This window comes from Mustela erminea, chromosome 20 (assembly GCF_009829155.1).
Source record: "Mustela erminea isolate mMusErm1 chromosome 20, mMusErm1.Pri, whole genome shotgun sequence".
In the NCBI taxonomy this organism is placed as follows: domain Eukaryota; kingdom Metazoa; phylum Chordata; class Mammalia; order Carnivora; family Mustelidae; genus Mustela; species Mustela erminea.
The window spans coordinates 14600876-14619755 of record NC_045633.1 but is presented as its reverse complement, the minus strand read 5'-3'; the positions used below and the strand labels follow the sequence as shown (position 1 = coordinate 14619755).

Here is an 18880-nt window from a genome sequence, read left to right as displayed (position 1 = left end):
TGATGAATAAGGAATAAGGAGGTCCCCCCCACCACAACCAGATTCATATGCTGGTTTTCATTATTCCTAATAAAATTATATTCAAAGCAAATTATGATTTCCTATAACCTGGGGTTCTATATTAGCTTTTATTTTCCTTTAAGAAATTTTTTTTTTTTTTTAATTTGACAGAGACACAGTGAGAGAGGGAACACAAGCATGGGGAGTGGGAGAGGGAAAAGCAGGCTTCCCACTGAGCAGAGAGCCCGATGCAGGGATTTGATCCCAGAATCCTGGAATCATGACCTGAGCCACCCAGGCGCCCCATATTAGCTTTAATTTTTTAAAAATCTAAAATACAGCCTTTGTAAATACACTTAATGTTCCAGAAGAGTCTGACAGCGTTAACAAAAGAATTTTAGGGAATACCTAAAATCTATCAAAAAATACTAGCAATTATCACACTGCAAAAATTCCTTAACATCACCTTTCCTTACAGGTAAGGTCTTTATAGCATTTTCTGGAGAACTGTTTTATCTCCGTTGTAGGACTGTATGTTTACAATGCCCAAAATTCATTCAATCAAGTTAACTCTATTATTTAACAAAAAATACAGACTTACATTATTTGTCCTCCAATGGTTGACTTGCCAGCATCTAAAAGGAACAACAGTATCAATAATGTGCAAACTACAGGCATAAAGGAAAAACAAAACAAAACAAAACCCCCCAAGAACCCTGCTATGTGCACTATTACCAATTAGCACATATAATTACATAATTTCAGTTGTAAAAGAAGCTGCCAAGACCTCTTGCGCCCAACAATGACTTATACTGATAGAACTACTTTAGTGATAAGCAGACTTTTTCAACAGACTGCTCTCTGACCTTCAGCTCAAAGCACAGCAGCAAAAGAATATAAGTTACCCAAGGGGAATCTCAGGGGAGAGCAAAAGTAGCCAAAGGGCTGTGAACTACATTTAGGTAGTCTGCCTTTCACTAGTATTAGCAAATACAGATGTTCCTTTACAAATTTCAAAGGAGTTCTTGCTACTAAAAAAGTAGTATGGTGTAGCATTATATCCAGGAGAAAGCAGAGACTAAGGGAAACAAAAAAGGACACATGATTCTGTGTTCCCTTCTCATGATTCTGGGGCGAAGTCAGATGGTCAGACAACATCTGAGCAAATTAAATAGGGTTTTGTTTTGTGCTAAACCGGTTATCTGACAAACATTCAGAAGTCACTCCAAATTATTAATTTTCTTCATCACACAAAATTAAACTAGGTTAGATGAAGCTCATAAAATTAACAAATTAACTGAAGTTCACACAGAATAACAGGCCCGTTTTCTAGGATATTAATTACCAGATGTCATAATATGCTTAGCTCTCATTGGAGGGGTCTACAAACCATTGTGCATCCCATACAAATATACTGAAGCTTATTTTCTTCCAGCTTCCATGCCATTACAACATTATTTATTTGTCCAACAAAAGCGCTGGCGATATTTTGTCAGCTAAAAAAATCTAGCGAGTTAAAAAATCAAAACATTTCACATTAATTCTGTTCAGTTCCAATAAACATCTCCAGGTAGCTGTTTGATGTAGCTAATGACAGGTCATTGCTTCACTGCAGAGGAGTGCAACTTACCTACGTGTCCGATGAATACCACATTTACGTGTTCTTTTTTAGGAGCCCCAGGGGGTGCGACCACAGATTTAGGTTTTGGTATTTCCTCTTCCTCCTCCATCATTTCTTGGGTGCCCTCCTCTGGGGGTCTTCCATCTCCCAAGGAACCACCCCCTAACTCTGCTTCACTTATTTCTTCTTTGTGCTCCCATGATTCTTCCGGGGACATTTCTGTCTCCCCATTTTCTACTGAAATAAGACATTTAACTTAGTATTCTGAAAAAGACTTACAATCTGTACTGTAAAACACAGATGCCTTTAAACAACAAATAGAACTTTGCATATTTAGCTCTATTTCCTAACATCTAGTGAAACATAAGCAGGAAAATCTCTTTCACAACAGAAAAGGATTACAGCTTTCAAGTCAGCCCCACTGCTGACATCAGAGCTGACTCAGAGACTCTGAGAGACTGCTATTTTAACAAAGCTTCATTTCCATAAGGACAAACTGGAAACAGGAGATGTCCCGTTCCTAAGGGCCCAGTGATTCCAGTGTCAGGATGTCCTGACAAAAACAGGAAAGTTTAAAATCAGAACGTGAGACTTATAATACCTCTGCTTTTCCCTCTGCAAGTCATTTGGTATCAACTTCATCAATGACTTGGGGAATCCGACACCCTTTAGAGTAACAAGGTTGCAAAAAGGAAGGAAATTTTTCACAAAGGACATGGAATAAGCACAAGTCCTTCAACTGCCTTTACTGCTCTTCCACTCAGCTTTCCCACCTGCAGTCACTCGGGGTATCGCTCGGGGTATCACGGCAGTGCTCACGGCCACCCAGTCCTGCTTTCTAAATCCCAACAGCAAAGACTCAAAGTCAGTTTTAAATGCAGGCATTACAATAAACCACGACACTTACATTTGCACCTTACATCCTGAAAGGGTTTCATATTACTGTATTAATATGGTCAGAAATTTTCTTACCAACAGGTTCTGAAAGTTCCATGCTAACAGCTGAATTTGAACCTAGACAAGAAATTGAGATATAATATGTATTTACAAAACAATTATCCAGGCTTCACACACTATAGACAACTTAATGTTTTCTCAATTAGACATTCAAAGGGTCGTATCATAGGAAATTACCTTCACACAATAATGACTGTTCCTCCTGAGAAGGTTCCACAGGTGCTGTTTAATAGAAATAAGTTCAATTAAAAATTAAGTCTTATACATCCATTTTCATCTATCTTTTAAAATATAGTAAAAATAGAATTTCAGTAACGCAACAAAAACCTCAATAATGCAGACCAATAGCAACTAACTCAGGTGTTCAAATCAGAAGTCACTGTTTAAAAATTCTTTTTAAACATCGATGACTATAGCCGATTTTACATTTTCAGTAACTGAAATGTATTTATAAAGGTATGCTGCTTCTCTTAATTTGCTTCATAAAACTTTTCCAAGGCATTATAAAAGTAATCTGCAGCCCAGTGCAGATCAAATTATTAAATTCTGCTCAACAAATACACATTATTACTTCTCTAAATTCTCTCTTGGTAGCTCTAGCCCAAGAAGGCTATGATTAGCTCTTTTTAAGATCCCATAATCACACATTATTACTAAGATCCTTGAATAAATTCTACTGGATGCCAACAAAATAAAAAGGACATTCACATGAAGTCCTTGAAATGCAAAGGATCCTTTACAACATGTCAGAAATGATGATTACAATGAAACCAGTTTTGCCCTGTGTTAAGAATTCTAAGCTCAAGCAACAACCCGGTTTCCACAGAACTATTTTTCCATGCAAATCTACTTATGACATCCCTGGAAGAGAGGAATGAGAAACATATACTGATTAATTTACAAATTTGTAAATTTTTAAAAATATCTGATAAACCTAAATGATATTCCAATATGAAAGTGCCCTTGCTTAAAAAACAAAACAAAACAAAACAAAAAAAACCACTCCAAGATGCAAAAGGTATCAAAGAATCTGAAGTCACCTGAACCCTGCACACCAAATAATAAATAATGAATTCATAAACTGCAAAGCCTGTATTTAAAATCTCTGCACGGAAACACCTGTAAGTCTAGACAGTTCGGGGCCCACTCTTCAACAAGGTGAAGTGTTGAAGGAAGTGATTTCCTGTTCCTGAAAGGTAAAGGGCGACCAAGTTCTTCCAAAAGAAGTGACATGCTGAGTGTCACTTGGAAAGGTCCCTGTAGAGTGGAAAGAGATAGAGAGGGGAAAGTGGTTTCCAGAAGTCCAGGGACGGCAGAAAGACCAACATCACCACTACAGGCAAGCACGCCCCACGAACCCGTGACTGGTCCTACCAGCGAGGAGGGGCTGCATGCAAAGATAACTGAGGCCTCATCTGGCAGGAGGAGGAAGTGAAAGGTCTAAGCTGACCCCAGTCTACAGGATTCAAATATAAACAGAAACTTAAAAAAAAAAATCATTTGAACAAGGTCTGGGAGGAAACAGGAATTATATTTCAGATGTAACAGAGGTTACCTTTCTTTAGTTTTCCCATTTCAAAGAAAAGTTTATGGGTAGGGGAAGGAAAAATTGCTCAATTTTCAGAGAAAGCCAATCTGTGCTAAGTGAATCAAGTTCATAAGCCTCCCTCGGGCTGGAGGGGGCAGCACAGCGTTAGCGGTAAGGGGCAGGCGCTAAGCTGACGCCGCCTGCTTTAAACACCGCCTTGTCACTTGGGAGTTGTGAGATGCAGCTCCGTCCCTGGACTTCTGGAAACCACTTGCCATCCACCTGACAGGACCGCTGAAACAGCTACATGAGAGAATACATTTGCTTGGTGTCTATTAAGTAACTCCTGGCACCAAGCAGTATTCGACAGTCGAATCTCTCCCCACTAACCTGCGCCAGGATACTCTCAACCCTACCAACCAGCACAACTGACTATCAAATGTGTGCCAGGCTGGACCGAGGCACCCACGAACCCACACAGCGCTGGAGGCAAGGGCAAAGTAACTCCAAATGATTTTTAACAAGCCCTGATGTGCTGACTCATTCAATCCCCTCCAAACACCCTAAAGTCCGTAACTGCAATCACTCCATCTAACATTCAGACAAACCCGACCCAGCTGGGCTTTTCCAACTTAAGACAAGCGCCATCTCGCCTGTCTTCAAACAGCCCCTGCTGAAAAATTACTCGATAAAAGTACACTGAGTCAGAGATGATGCAGTTAGTGTGTCAAGGCAGGAAAAAGATCATGTAGTAAGATACCCCGAACTGAGGCTGAGCTTTACAAAACCCAACAATACACACACCTGACCACCCAGTTCTAGAACCAAGTCTTAGGTTTACAAATACACAATACACACAGAGAACTGTAAGGCACTTCTCAGAATAATGACATCAGCCACGAGACCACCTCTGTGGCTGCAGAATGCACCTTAATGAAAATCTGCTCACAGCTTTATTTTTCAAAACATCCTATTGGTAATACGTCTGCCTTAATTTTGTAAAGCTCACAGGGACAGAGAGAGTCAAGCACCAAAATCAATTAAGTGCTTAATATATACCTCATGGTATTAAAGGGCCCCAAAATAAAAAGTTGACCATACCTTCCCCAAGGTGGAAAAAAGCTTTCCATGCATCCAGACACAGATCACATTATAAACCTAATGGCAGTGTTATTGACATTCATGAACTGGTATTTCTGCAACTATGAACCAGAAAAGTCAGATAGAGCACAATATTCTTTTAAATTTAAACTTCTCGGGCGCCTGCGTGGCTCAGTGGGTTAAGCCGCTGCCTTCGGCTCGGGTCATGATCTCAGGGTCTTGGGATCGAGCCCCACATCGGGCTCTCTGCTCAGCAGGGAGCCTGCTTCCTCCTCTCTCTCTGCCTGCCTCTCTGCCTACTTGTGATCTCTGTCTGTCAAATAAATAAATAAAATCTTAAAAAAAAATAATTTAAACTTCTCAATGTAATTGCATCCGGCCTTCTCACATGCACACAAATATACCCACAGGTAACCCTTTCCAGTTCATTCTACTCATAATGCATATCACATCCTGACTCTACTAGCACCAACGAGCCCAGGCTTAGAATTCTATTGGGGCCCAAAGTCATCTGTTCATGGTCAACAAACGGATAGCCATGATTGCTCAAGTCCAGCACAGTTCATATTCCCAGAGAAGGAAAAGTCAGTAAACCTCCCAAGAAATAAGGAGTGACATTATGGTTTCATATTTGCCAATGGTGTTTCCATGTTCAGAAATACACCTTGTCAAGTATTCAAAAAAGGAACAATTCTAATTAAGTGGGAAAGTAATCAGTGCATCAGTGAGTAACCTGCCATATCCCAAATTAAAAGGGAAACTAATCCTCTGGTTCATGATAAAGGAAGATTAATGAAGTAGGTGTGATACTGGGTATATCACCACAAATTTTAAATCAAGAATTAAAAGATGTTACCAGAACACTGTCAGGCAGTATTACTGCCTGTGCTTTAACACCAATGATAATCTGAATCTTAAAACTGTTAGAGAAGATCTGATCCTGGTGAAATAAGCCAGACACAAAGGGTCACATGCTGTACAATTTCACGCATATAAAATGTTCAGAACAGATAAATGGACAGAGACAAAGCAGGCTGGAGGATGCCGGAAACTGGGAGGAAGGGACGGGAATGAGAAGTAACTGCTTAATGGGCACGGGTCTCCTTCTGGGGTGGTAAAATTTTAGAGCCAGACAGAGGTGGTGACTGCACAACACTGGCTGAATCAGTCACCTTAAAATGGTTAATTGGGGGTGCCTGGGTGGCTCAGGTCATTGAGCGTCTGCCTTCAGCTCAGGTCGTGATCAGAGAGTCCTGGGATCAAGCCCGGCACCGGGCTCCCTGCTTGGCAGGAGGCCTGCTTCTCCCTCTCCCACTCCCCCTGCTTGTGTTCCCTCTCTTGCTCTCTCTGTCAAATAAGTAAGTAAAATCTTTAAAATGGTTAATTGTGTGTTACATGGATTTCACTGTAATTTTTGTTTTTAAAGATGTATTTATTTGAGAGAGCGAGCAGAAGGAGAGGGAAAGAGAGAGAAGCAGACTCCACACAGAGCGTGCAGCCCAACACCACGCTCAATCTCATGACCCTGAGATCGTGACCTGAGGGGAAATCAAGAGTCAGACGCTGAACCAACTAAGCCACCCAGGCGACCCACAATTTATTTCACCATAATTTTTATAACAAGTACATTTTTAAAAGATCTGATCATGGCTCTTTCAGTCGACAGAGCATGAGACTCTGTCCTGTTAGCGAAATGTTATGCTCATTAAAGAAAAAAATAAAAACAATGTCAGTGCTGTCACAGAAGTCATAGTGTGTTACACTGTACAGAAGTGAGAAATGTTTCTGCTGTGATGGACGTGTCATCTGTGCTGCTGACAGGACAGTCCCAGACCACATGTGGCTATTAAGCATTTGAAAGGTGGTACCCCAACTGAGGGATGGAATTTTAAATTTGACTTAATTTCAATTAATTAAAGAGCCACAAGTAGAGGCTCAGAGGGTTCAAGCCTCTGCCTTCAGCTCAGGTCATGATCTCAGGGTTCTGGGATGGAGCCCCACATCGGGCTCTCCGCTCAGCAGGGAGCCTGCTTCCTCCTCTCTCTGCCTACTTGTCATTTCTGTCAAATAAATAAATAACATCTTAAAAAAAAAAAAAAAAAAAAGAGCCACAAGTGCACAGCTCTAGCGGCTCTCACACAGCTTCCTCCATTGTGCAAACCGGCCACACCCGACGCTCCACTTTCATCACACTCCAGGCCCGGCCCACCATCTGAAAGCTAAGGATCCCTCCTCAGAACTCCTCTAGGACAGGACCCTCCCTTCAATTATAGGTGCACACACAAAGATCTTCGTTCTGGTTCCCCAGGAGATCACAGACTTCCAGAACGATGGCGGTTTTCTGAAATATGGAGACTTTTTTCTCTACTCCTGTAGTCCCCACAGGCTGGCCCAGCACATGTACCATAGAAAAGAAACACACAATTGATTTTACTGAATTTTTTTCTGCTTTCTTTTTGTTTTTGCAGGGTTAGTTCCTCGTGGTCTTATTGGTTCAGTTTTCTTTTCTTTATATATATTTTTTTAAGATTTTATTTATTTATTTGACAGGTAGAGATCACAAGGAGGCAGAGAGGCAGGCAGAGTGAGAGAAGCCCTGAGGCTCCTGCTGAGCAGAGAGCCTGACATAGGGCTCGATCCCAGGACCCTGAGATTATGACCTGAGCTGAAGAAAGAGGCTTAACCCACTGAGCCACCCAGATGCCCCTTGGTTCAGTTTTCTTAGCAGTCTTACGTTTACTACGTTCCTGTCAGGGCTCAAGAGAGTAAATGTGAGAGTAAATGCCATGTGCCAACTTTTTAACATGGGGTTAGAGAAACAATATCCAAGAGATGCGCAAGTACAGCGTGGTAAGGAAGGAACCCTTCTCTGGCGCTCACGTGACCACGCAGTCTCACCAAAACTGCACGCTGAGGTGTTTTTCTCCCACAAACAAAATCAGAGAACAGTAAAGGCAGACATCAGAAAGAGCCCACAGAACACGTACAAAGGCCCATGGTTTTGCTCTAATTACCTAACACTCTAAAAATAAAAGGCATGATGTCACAGTAGGGAACACAGCTGTTTTAATGATTTTACGTCATCGTTTCCTAAGACGTACGAAGACGCAATTTCTAAGTATTACTTTAGAGCACTGTCTCCTTCTGAGAATGTTACTCGGCTCCCACTGAGACAGAACACGGAGACAGTGGCATAGCCCACACACTCGGGCTCCTTTTCTGAAAAAAGCATCTCGGCCAAAAAGATCTTTTAATATCAAATCACCAGGAAAGGGCTAGCAGAGTAACCATTACGAGAATAGCTTTGAAATCAGACCTAGATTCTAATCGTAGCTCCTCCGTTCAGTCATGGATGTCACCTTGCTAATTTCCTTAGCTTCTCTGAGCCTTAATTTTCTAATCTGTAAAATGTGTTAACAGTACCTACAGTGTGGTGAAGATTCCACATTAAGCAAGTGTTAACTGCTCAGTACATTTATGATTACAACAAGCAGTTAAAAGTCCCATAGTAATAACAAAAATTTAAGAATGAAATACAAGGGACGCCTGGGTGGCTCAGTTGGTTAAGCAGCTGCCTTCGGCTCAGGTCATGATCCCAGCGTCCTGGGATCGAGTCCCACATCGGGCTCCTTGCTCCGCGGGGAGCCTGCCTCTCCCTCTGACTCTGCCTGCCACTCTGCCTGTGCTCGCTCTCTCTCTCTCTGACAAATAAATAAGTATAATAGTAAAAAAAAAAAAAAAAAAAAAGAATGAAATACAAGAAAGGCAAATTTCTGAGTGGGAAGACCCTCGCTGTTTGGAGTATTAGCTCTAGGCATACCCTCCTTCCCATTATTAAACAGTGATGTGTGCAGAGAGCACTGAACAAGCAGCTGGCAAATGTGGATTCTAGAATTAACCATGGCATTGAAGCTGTAAGTGACCTTAGGCCTTCACTTAGCATCTCTAGGCTTCAGTTTCTTTATCCAAAATGAGCCATTTTATTACTGCTGGGGTCACTCCTGGCCCTCACCTTCCAAAACCCTACTTACTCAATCACTTACACAACGCTACGTACCAACCTGATCAGGCTTTCTGTAGAGTTAAGTCACACTGGATTCTTCAAACAACCCTACAATATTCATCTATGGTTTATATCCCACCTAAGTCAAAAACAATTTAAGGTATACCTAAAATGTATCAACCGAAACCATCTCAGGCTGCCCCAATAAGGTACAAAGAGAACAGAAAAACACGTGTATGTGACCAAAATCAACCCCCAAAGGAGATGTAGACAGAACGCTTAGCAGTATGAACACACTGGAGTTCTGCAGAAATGGTGAATCAGGAAACTGCCCCAAGGACATGCACAAGGACACACTTTTTGTTTGTTTCAAGCGAAGTGAGCTACCATTACCTAATCGGAAGGGGGTCTGGAATTTGTGTCACCACTCTCAGGCCAGGCTAATAACAGATGCTCAGAAAAACCTTACTGAATGTTTCTCTCACCTGGGAACTAGAATTATGCTGGGAATCTGGTTCAACTCAGAGTAAGACACAATCAGCTTTCCTCAAAACAAAGCCACTTATGAAAAAACCAAACACATCTACAAGCCAGCCATGCTTTGTTAAAATCTACTGAAAACAAGGATTCACACCTTGTATGAATCAACGATTGCAGAACAACAACTGTTCTCAGAACAATCAAGAACTAGGGGTGCCTGGGTGGCTCAATCGGTTAAGTCTGCCTTTGGCTCAGGTCATGATTCCAGGGTCCTAGGATCAAGCCCCCCATAGGGCTCCCTGCTTGGCGAGAAGCCCGCTTCTCCCTCTCCCATTCCCCCTGTTTGTGTTCCCTCCCTTGCTGTGTGTCTCTCTGTCGAATAAATAAATAAAATCTTAAAAAAAAAAAAAAAAAAAAAGAATCTTCAACTTCTTGGCCAAATTCTTGCTTCCCAAAGATTTTAAGAACTGTGAAGAGAATGATGCAATCCTAAATTAACAGGCCCAACAGATACACCACCAGGACCGCACTAACTCACTGCTGCTCATACAAAAGAGACAATAAGCAATGTAAAAAGAAAAGCCAGCAATGCTCATGGGGACCCGAGGCACAGCAGGGTACAGGGGCACAGACAGACGGGAGCTCTACTTGTGCTGGGAGGAACCACTACACTGTCCACCTGAAACTGACACTGTGGGCCAACTGTGCTTCAAGTAACAAAAAGAGAGAACCAATGCTCTACTCCAGTAAATTCCTAGCAAGCTTAGTAAAATAGAGAACACAAGGGTGGACTGTATATATAAATTAGATCTCAATTTAAAGAAAGTGTTCACAAAGAACACTTAGCAGAAAATAGATGTGTAGTTTTACGATTAGGGTGACAGGATTGAAATGATTTACATAAGGAATCTGTGGGCAATTCCACCTCTCAGCTTTGAAAACCCTCTACCCCCTCTGTATGGCCCTCTTACCACTTTGGGTCTCCCACAAGAGTAAAATGGGTATTTGATCCATCCCTTTCTATGCTCCTTGAGGGATCACAAACTCTTAGCAGCATCCATTCAAGTGCCCAGCAAAGCATTCTGTGTTCTGAAGGATACATATATATAGTATGTATATATATATACACACTATATATATAAGCAAGGCACAGATTCGCATCTCAAAACATTCCGCTAATTCTGCTAATTCGCCCCAAAACATTATCAAACCTGTCTTTCATTCCCTTCTTTTCAACCAGAAAGACAATACTATTTTAAACTTTAAGACTTTACTCCCTGAGACACCTGGGGGGCAGAGTCGGGTAAGCATCCAACTCTTTGTTTCAGCTCAGGTTGTATCAGGTATATGAGATGGAGTCCTACGTGGGGCTCCATCTGCTTGGAATTCTCTCTTTCTCTCCTTCATCCCTCCCTCTTGTGTGCACACACTCTTTCTTTAAAAAAATTAAAAAAAAAAAAAAAAAAAAAAGAAGATATTTCCTTCCCAGTGAACAAAAGCAGGCAAAACAAGGGTTAAAATCTGTTCTCTACATTTCTCTAACTCGCTTGATAAATTTCAACTGCTGTCTTTTCATGCAGTACCATTCCAGAAAAGGTGAAAAATAAGCAAAGGGCAAAAGAATGCAAAAAGCTATGTACTAGTAACTACATTAAATAAAACCTGCCTGAAACAGGGTTTATTCCCAATCAAAATTTCTAACAGTGTGTAAAATCATGAAACAATAGCTCAAACTGATAATCAGTAAGTCAAGGCAGGAAAAGAAATAACCAGGAAGAATAGAAGATTAGGTAGGAAAAGAAGTGAAACTCCAGGAACAATACTTTCCCCTGATTTCCTCTGCTTACTCTATTCTTTTTTTTTTTTTTTTTTAAGATTTTACTTATTTATTTGACAGAGATCACAAGTAGGCAGAGAGAGGGGGAACCAGGCTCCCCGTCGAGCAGAGAGCCTGATGCGGTGCTTGATCCCAGGACCCTGAGATCATGACCTGAGCTGAAGGCAGAGGCTCAACCCACTGAGCAACCCAGGCGCCCCGTGCTTACTCTATTCTTTACTGTCCCATGGAAGTCTGAGAAATCCTTGACAGAACTGTTCTTGCAGGCCTCTGGTCTTACAGAAAGAGAAACAAATCTCAAGAGTTTTATCTATTATCTATCTAAACTTACCTCTGAGTTTTCACAGGTATCGTTTAATGTAAATAAAGTCTAAGAGCCCTTCTGGACAAAACCAGTACTTGATTCTGGATCTTCTCTACTCCGGTGGCTCCGAAGAGGTCACCTTTGAGAGAGGAGTGATTAACAAGCATTCACCAAATGGTGACAGCTGCAGAACTTTGTGAACACACACTAAAACCACTGCGTACTTCTAAAAGGTAAACTGTATGGGACAGGGGCGCCTGGGTGGTTCAGTGGGTTAAAGCCTCTGCCTTTGGTTCAGGTCATGGTCTCAGGTCCTGGGATTGAGCCCCGCATCGGGCTCTCTGCTCGGCGGGGAGACTGCTTCCTTCTCTCTCTCTGCCTGCCTCTCTGCCTACTTGTGATCTCTGTCTATCAAATAAATATTAAAAAAAAACAAAAACAAAAACAAAACTGTATCAGACACCCGGGTGGCGCAGTCGGTTAAGCCACTGCCTTCACCTCAGGTTATGATCCCAGGGTCCTAGGATCGAGTCCCGCATCAGGCTCCTTGCTCACAGGGGAGCGTGCTTCACTCTGCCTCTGCCTGCCACTCTGCCTGCTTGTATGCTCTCATGTGCTCACACTCTCTTTCACGCGCGTGCTCTCTCAGACAAATAAATAAAAATCTTAAAAAAAAAAAAAGGTAAATTCTATAGTGAGTTATAGCTCAATCATTAATTAAAAAAAAAAAAAGGAAATCCTGCCCCCACAAAAAGCCATTCAGCAAAACTCAAACACTACAAAATAAGAACATTTCTCTTCAAAATTCAAGTTTCACAATATAAGGTACAACACCTTGGAGACAGTTCTGAGGGCCTACTGAAGACTGCTGGTGTTAACTGTACTGCTTTCGATGGCACAGTTCTGAGAGAGGGTGGGCTGGTGGAAAGAACACCACACTACTATTTTAGAAGCTCCAGCTGTTCCAAAAGTCCAGGTGCGGTGTATGGTCTGAATACGTCTCTTCCATAATCTCTATACTGAAATCCTAATGCCTAATGTGATAAAGTTAGGTGGGGCCTCTGGGAGGTCCTAGGTCATGAGGGTGGAGCCCTCACCAACAGGATTATCTTTCATTACAAAAAAAAAAAAGGTCACATAGAGCTCCCCATTTTCTGCCCTGGGACACAGGAAGTCGGCAGTTGGTTATCCAGAACAGGGCTCTCACCAGAACAGGCTGGGACCCTGATCTTGGGCTTCCAGCCTCCAGAGCTGTGAGCAGTAAATTTCTGTTCTTTAAAAGCCACTCAGTCTGGAGTATTTTGTTAAAGCTGCCCAAATAAACCAAGACACCAAGTAACCCTGATCACCACTGCTAAATCTGTTTCTCATTTAACAACAGCAACAACAAAAAGACTGAACTGGGGTGCAAAGTGGAACTTCAAGTACATTCGATCACAGGAAATGTTAGTTCTAGTACAAGTAACCCATGTCTTTTGTTTTCATTCATTTCAGGACCTCTACCTTAAGAAGCATCACGTAGCCAATTTACTTGGATCTGTAGAGAATTACACTTAAATGTGTTCTACTTAATCATTCCTTTGGAAACCTTTATTAAATTTTCAAAGGATTCAAGGTCAACACATGTCCAAGTTCTGACAGGGGACAGCTTAAAACAGCTAAAACAGGCATCACCAGCAGCCCTCCAGTAGGCTGAATGACACCTTGGGAAAAAGCATCTTCCTCCTCTTGTTCAAGGACCACTGAAACTACTTCCCCCCAAAAAAAGAGAGAAGAAAGGAATGGAGGGAGGGAAGGAGGAAGGTGGGTAAGTAAAGAATTTTCCAGAGAAATGACAGATACTCTTTCTAGACAGACCCATTCTACAAGTCCTTCATTCTGGTGCTCTACCTCTAGATAAACACCTTCAAGAGCTCTTCTGGTATTTCGTTTCCAAAACACACTCACCACAAATTTCAGCTATGGCTAACAAAAAAAAAAAAAAAATGCTTGCCCTACTGACTATTTCTTCACTATAAAAAAATCTGCAAATTTCACGGTTCCCCCCTTTATGAATTTCAATCTAAGTGCTACTTCCAACTTTTCCCCGGCTTCTTCCAAGCACAGTTCCCTGCTCTAACGGTGGTATTTTATGGACCTCAATGGGCTGGAACATGCAATTCAACATAACTCTGGACCTCAATTTAGAAAATCTATTCTTTTCTAAATCAACATCCTACAGAGGAGCATTTTTTTTTTTTAACATTAACAGGCATTTTGTAGAAGCACCTGATAAAGTAACACCAAAATAGATTTCTGATAAAAAAAGAAAAACCTGACACCATGTAAGGAATTTTCTTACCAACAACCACTCCCCCACACACTTTTACAACTCCCACTTCTAGTAGTGTCAGAGGAAAGGGTTAAGAGGAAAGCTGAAATTGGCAAATTATCAGGAAGAGAAAAGCAGTCCCCCCACCTAAGAGGTAGTGCCTAGCCACTCAACAACTGCCATCATTCCTGACCACTGCTCTAGGGATGACTGTCCTTTGATAGCTGACGGCTCCATAGGCTGGAAGCGGAGTTCTAGGTTAGACCAAGCGGTGCTGGAGCCTCCGAAGGAAGTAGCGGGGAGGGGCAAAAAGAAAATGGCTGGATAAAAGGGATAACGAACTAGCTCAGCTTGGGCAGCCAAAACGGCTTGATCTAAGTGAAACAAAACAAAACAAAACAAAACAAAAAAACCTGGATTTCCTTATTCAAAAAGAAAACATCAAGTGCCTATACAAATAAAAGAAATACCAGTCAAAAAAAAAACCAAATGCGAACTGTGTATCCACATATACACGATGAAGTTATTTCTCCAAACTTTTTTTTGCCTCTAGGGAGAAAACCGCAGCAAAAGTTTGATGTTCACCTACCTAAGAAATACCAACTTAGAACTTGAAAGAGAAATGAACCATCCAGTGTCACACACAAGTTGTTGGGAACATCTGGGACCCAGTCCCCAATACCCTGGGGTAAATAATAGGAAGGACATTCCACCTTTTCCTTCCTTTCCTCTCTTGGAACTGAGACGGGCAGCTCCTCATATAAGCACCTGTCTCTGGGAGGTATAAAGTTCTCCCGCTGGACATTCCTACCCATCAGTTCCTGAACGCGCGCCGTCCCTGAAGCAGAACACAGCACGATTTTTAAAGACTACCTTGAAACCACAGCAAGAATGCCTACCAGCGCTGATGAGAACGGCCCGAGACGGCTACGGAGTCCTAACAAACGCTCAAGTGTGGGAACAGACTCGCTCCTGGCCCATCCACAGAGAGCAAGAGCGAGTTACACCAGGCGGCCTGAATAAGGTACACGATTTTCACGCAAAGGAAACTCCGAACGTGTCACTAAGGAGAAAGGTCCGAGCCCCCACTTGAGGAAAAGGGCGCAGAGATCAAGGCAGTTCCCTAACCCAGGAACGTTCAGGGGGAGTGACCCTAACTTCCTGACACTGGGCCAACTTCACAAGCCCACAAATGCTAAGGGTGAACAAGATCTTTGTATTGATGGCCAACAGTTTCTGCCGGATCGCAAGGCTGCAATGCATCTTGGGATTCCTTCAGGACGGTTCCGTGTCACAGGCATTTAAAACGCAATTACAGCCTCAATAATAGAAACTGCAGCGAGAGGCTCTCCCTCCTCGGCCCAAGGTGAAGGGGCAACTGGCGCATTCGTCCTCACCAACTCCTCGGATCTCTCAACGCCCACCCGACCCCCTCGTGGCTCCATCTGTCCTCACTTCCAGGCCTCGTGGCACTGACCCGCCGCGGCTCCCTCTCTGTCCCATACGGTCCCCACTTCCAGTGGGTGGTTGCGGCCCCCTCCCCGAGGGGGGGGAAGGGCGGCCCCCAGGCCCCGCGGGTGTCCCCCCGCACGCCGCTCCCGCCCCGCCGGGCCCTCCGCCGCCGCCGCCGCCCCGCGCAGGCCGCCTCCCCGGCCCCCGGCCGCCCCACCCAGGGCTGCCCGCGTCCGGCGCCGCTGTCAGCGCCCCACGTGCCGCCGGGCCCCGCGGGGCGCGCCGCCCGAGCCCACCGCACCCCACCCCCATCCCCAGGGGGCTACGGGCCCAGGCCGGCTGCTCCCGCCCTCGCAGGCCGGCTTCCTCCCGTGCCCAGAGGCCGCCCCGCGCGTCCCGGCCCTTTACCCGGAGGGCCTCCCGCGCCGCTGCCGGCTCCGTGGTTGGGGGCGGCGGCGCCAGCTGGGGGCGGCGGCTGCTGGGCCGGGCCCCGCAGGAAGGACGGCACGAACTCGGCGGCGTGGACGTTGGGCACGAAGGGCTTGGCGTTGACGTTGAGTTGCCGGCTGAAGGCCGCACTGAGGTGCTCACGCTGGGCCTCGGTCGCCGCCGTCGCCGCCGCCGCCGCCAAGGGGCCGCCGGCGCCGCCACACGGGCCCGGCCCGGGGGCTTCCATGTCCGCCTGGTCCCAGCAGTCGGGCGCCGAGTCGCTGCTGCTGCTGCCGCTGCTGCTCCCGCCGCCGCCGCCGCCGCCACCGCCACTGCCCGGATCCATGATCGGGGGGGCCGTGTGTGTGGTGAAGAGAGGGCGGGAAATGGAGGCGGGGGCGACGGGCCGGGCAGGAGCAGGCCGCGCTGACCCGGCGAGGCGGCGAGGTAGAGGGGCCGGGAGCTAGCGACACAATCCCCGGCGTCGTCGCGGCGAAGGCTCCAGTCCCAACTCCGCACTCGCGACGACAACGGCGGCAGCCGCTCAACCCTCCTCGTGTGTGCGAGCGGATCTCCTCCCACCCAACCCCAACCACCTCCGACCGCCTCAGCGCCAACCCCACGCCGGCGCGGATTGACCCCTCCCCGCCACCCGTACCTTCGCCTCGGTAGTTCTTGGCCCTGCCCTTCCCCTTTCTGACTATGAAGCGCAGCAGCAGATGGAACTACGAGTTCCGGCGGCAACCGCGCGACCCCGCTGCGGTTTTCCCGGGGGCCGACGGGAGTCGGAGTTCGGAACCCCCGAGCAACCGGAAGCGGCTCCGGCTCCCGGCAGGCAGCGCGAGGAGGAGGAGGAGGTCCAGTCGTCGCTCGGCGGCCCCACCTGTCACCGGGTGGGGGGCAGGGTGGGGGCGCGTCCTTGCGCGACACTTCAATCGCCGGGCTAGTCCTCGCAGTCCAGTTGGGCTCAGGAGGAGGGGAGACGGACTGCAGTTCTAAGGTCCAAAGCACAGCAGTCCCCTCCTGGAATCCCTTCCTTGCCCATCACCAGCCCGTGCGTTCTCTGCCTGCCAGGCTCCCTACCTTGTGCTCTGTCTTTCCACCCTCCTCCTCCCCGCCCCCAGCCACATTTTTGCCCTACATTTCAAAGCCGGCGCTGCGCGTCTTACATTTTATGTATTCATTTGGTAGAAGAGCACAAAGCCGTGAGACAGTACAACTTCAACTGCAGTGTGGCTCGTAAAGCGCTCGGGCCCAGGCTCTGCCCCGGCACAGGGGATTATTAACTGGAAACTTTGAATGACTCACCGTCTGTTTGACTAGTCATTTAAAGCCTTCCCCCAAACTTTTCCATCCCTCCCTCCTCCCGGCCAAGGGCCTTGCAAATGAAACAGAGGATTGGCCTATTCCATGAAGTGTCCAGCTGTATCCAACTAATAGGGTTATTTTGGTGCGTCCAGCTTCTACATGCAGCATTAGGCGAAGTGGTTTTCTTCGAACGCTGGGATTTGCTCGAGTATTCTTCCCCTAGGGCTTTATTGACTGCTTCTGACTGCTTCTCACCCGGCTGAGTTTAGGTAAACATGCAGGTGGGGGCGGGGGGAAGCAAAAGATAAATACTCACACCCAATTATATGAAGTAGGAAAATAACGTTGTTCTGAGTCCCTGTTAAGTTTTCCCGCAATTCACCCATCTGGAGCCCCAGCGGGGGGCGGCGGGGGGAGGGTGAAGGATGGGGGGTGGGGTGGGGGAGACATATTGTTGCTTTTTTTCTCCAAGGAGTCTAGACAGAGTGCAACTAACGTGCTAAAAATTACAGAGTAAAGGTGTACACACAAAGAGAATATTTGTTTCTTTTTTTTTTAAGATTTTATTTATTTATTTGTCAGAGACAGAGAACGCGAGCACAGGCAGACAGAGTGGCAGGCAGAGTCTGAGGGAGAAGCGGGCTCCCTGCCAAGCAAGAAGGCCGATGTGGGACTCAATCGGAGGAAGCTGGGATCATGACCTGAGCCGAAGGCAGCTGCCCAACCAACTGAGCCACCCAGGTGTCCCGAGAATAGATGTTTCTTAACAACCGTATGTTAAGGTCCAAATTCTAGATCTAGATGCGAATTGAAATTTTAAATACCTCTGTCTTCAAAGAGGATCCAGCCCATTGATGAGACCCCTCAAAAACAAAGCTGTCAGGTACCTTTCAAAACAAATCTATGCTAAAGTGGTTTGAAACTGGGTTTAATATTAAACTAACAATTTTTATGAATGCTTTTTTCTTGAACTCTTAACACTCGGACTATCAAGTGATGTATATGGGAAGAAAACAGAGACCTCCATTATAACAAGCCTGGCTTTAAGTTTTTCTTCAGATCTGTGGCCAGTGGTCCCTGAAAACTTCTGGACATTGATTTTTCTTTTTATCCCCCATTAATACAAAGTTCAGCTTACAGCCTATTAATGTAGTTCTCTGAAGACCCATTTAAATCTTTCTTAAGAGTGTCCCACTTTAAAGTTGGTATTAAGTGATTGCTGTCGGATTTACATAGTACTTACTAACAATCAAGATAAAAACTCAGGATCTTCCTTCATATAAGGGAGACCTGCATTGCCTTTTTTTTTTTTTTTAAGACATGTAGCTTTTTGTTGTTTTTTTAAAGATCATATTTATTTATTTGACAGATAGAGATCACAAGTAGGCAGGGGGTGGGGGAGCAGGCTCCCTGCTGAGCAGAGAGCCCCATGCAGGGCTGGATCCCAGGACTTTGAGACCATGACCTGAGCCAAAGGCAGAGGCTCAACCCCCTGAGGTACCCAAGCGCCCCCCTGCATTGCTTTTGAGATACATATTTTTATCTTATA

General features: G+C 45.1%; 1 protein-coding gene across 2 annotated transcripts in view; it reads right to left on the bottom strand.

Annotated features, from left to right (window-relative positions):
* GSPT1 (G1 to S phase transition 1) overlaps window positions 1-16727 on the bottom strand; it is a 36525-nt gene extending 19798 nt beyond the window's left edge. The window contains exons 1-5 of one of the 2 annotated variants that reach the window (XM_032326994.1): window positions 16682-16727; window positions 2756-2800; window positions 2594-2635; window positions 1631-1858; window positions 602-635 (exon numbers count right to left, since the gene is read on the bottom strand). In XM_032326994.1, coding sequence (XP_032182885.1) covers window positions 602-635; window positions 1631-1858; window positions 2594-2615 — 284 coding nt within the window. In that variant the 5' untranslated portion in view covers window positions 2616-2635; window positions 2756-2800; window positions 16682-16727. The other variant, XM_032326993.1, reaches the window with a different exon arrangement.
* Window positions 16728-18880: the final 2153 nt, after the last annotated feature.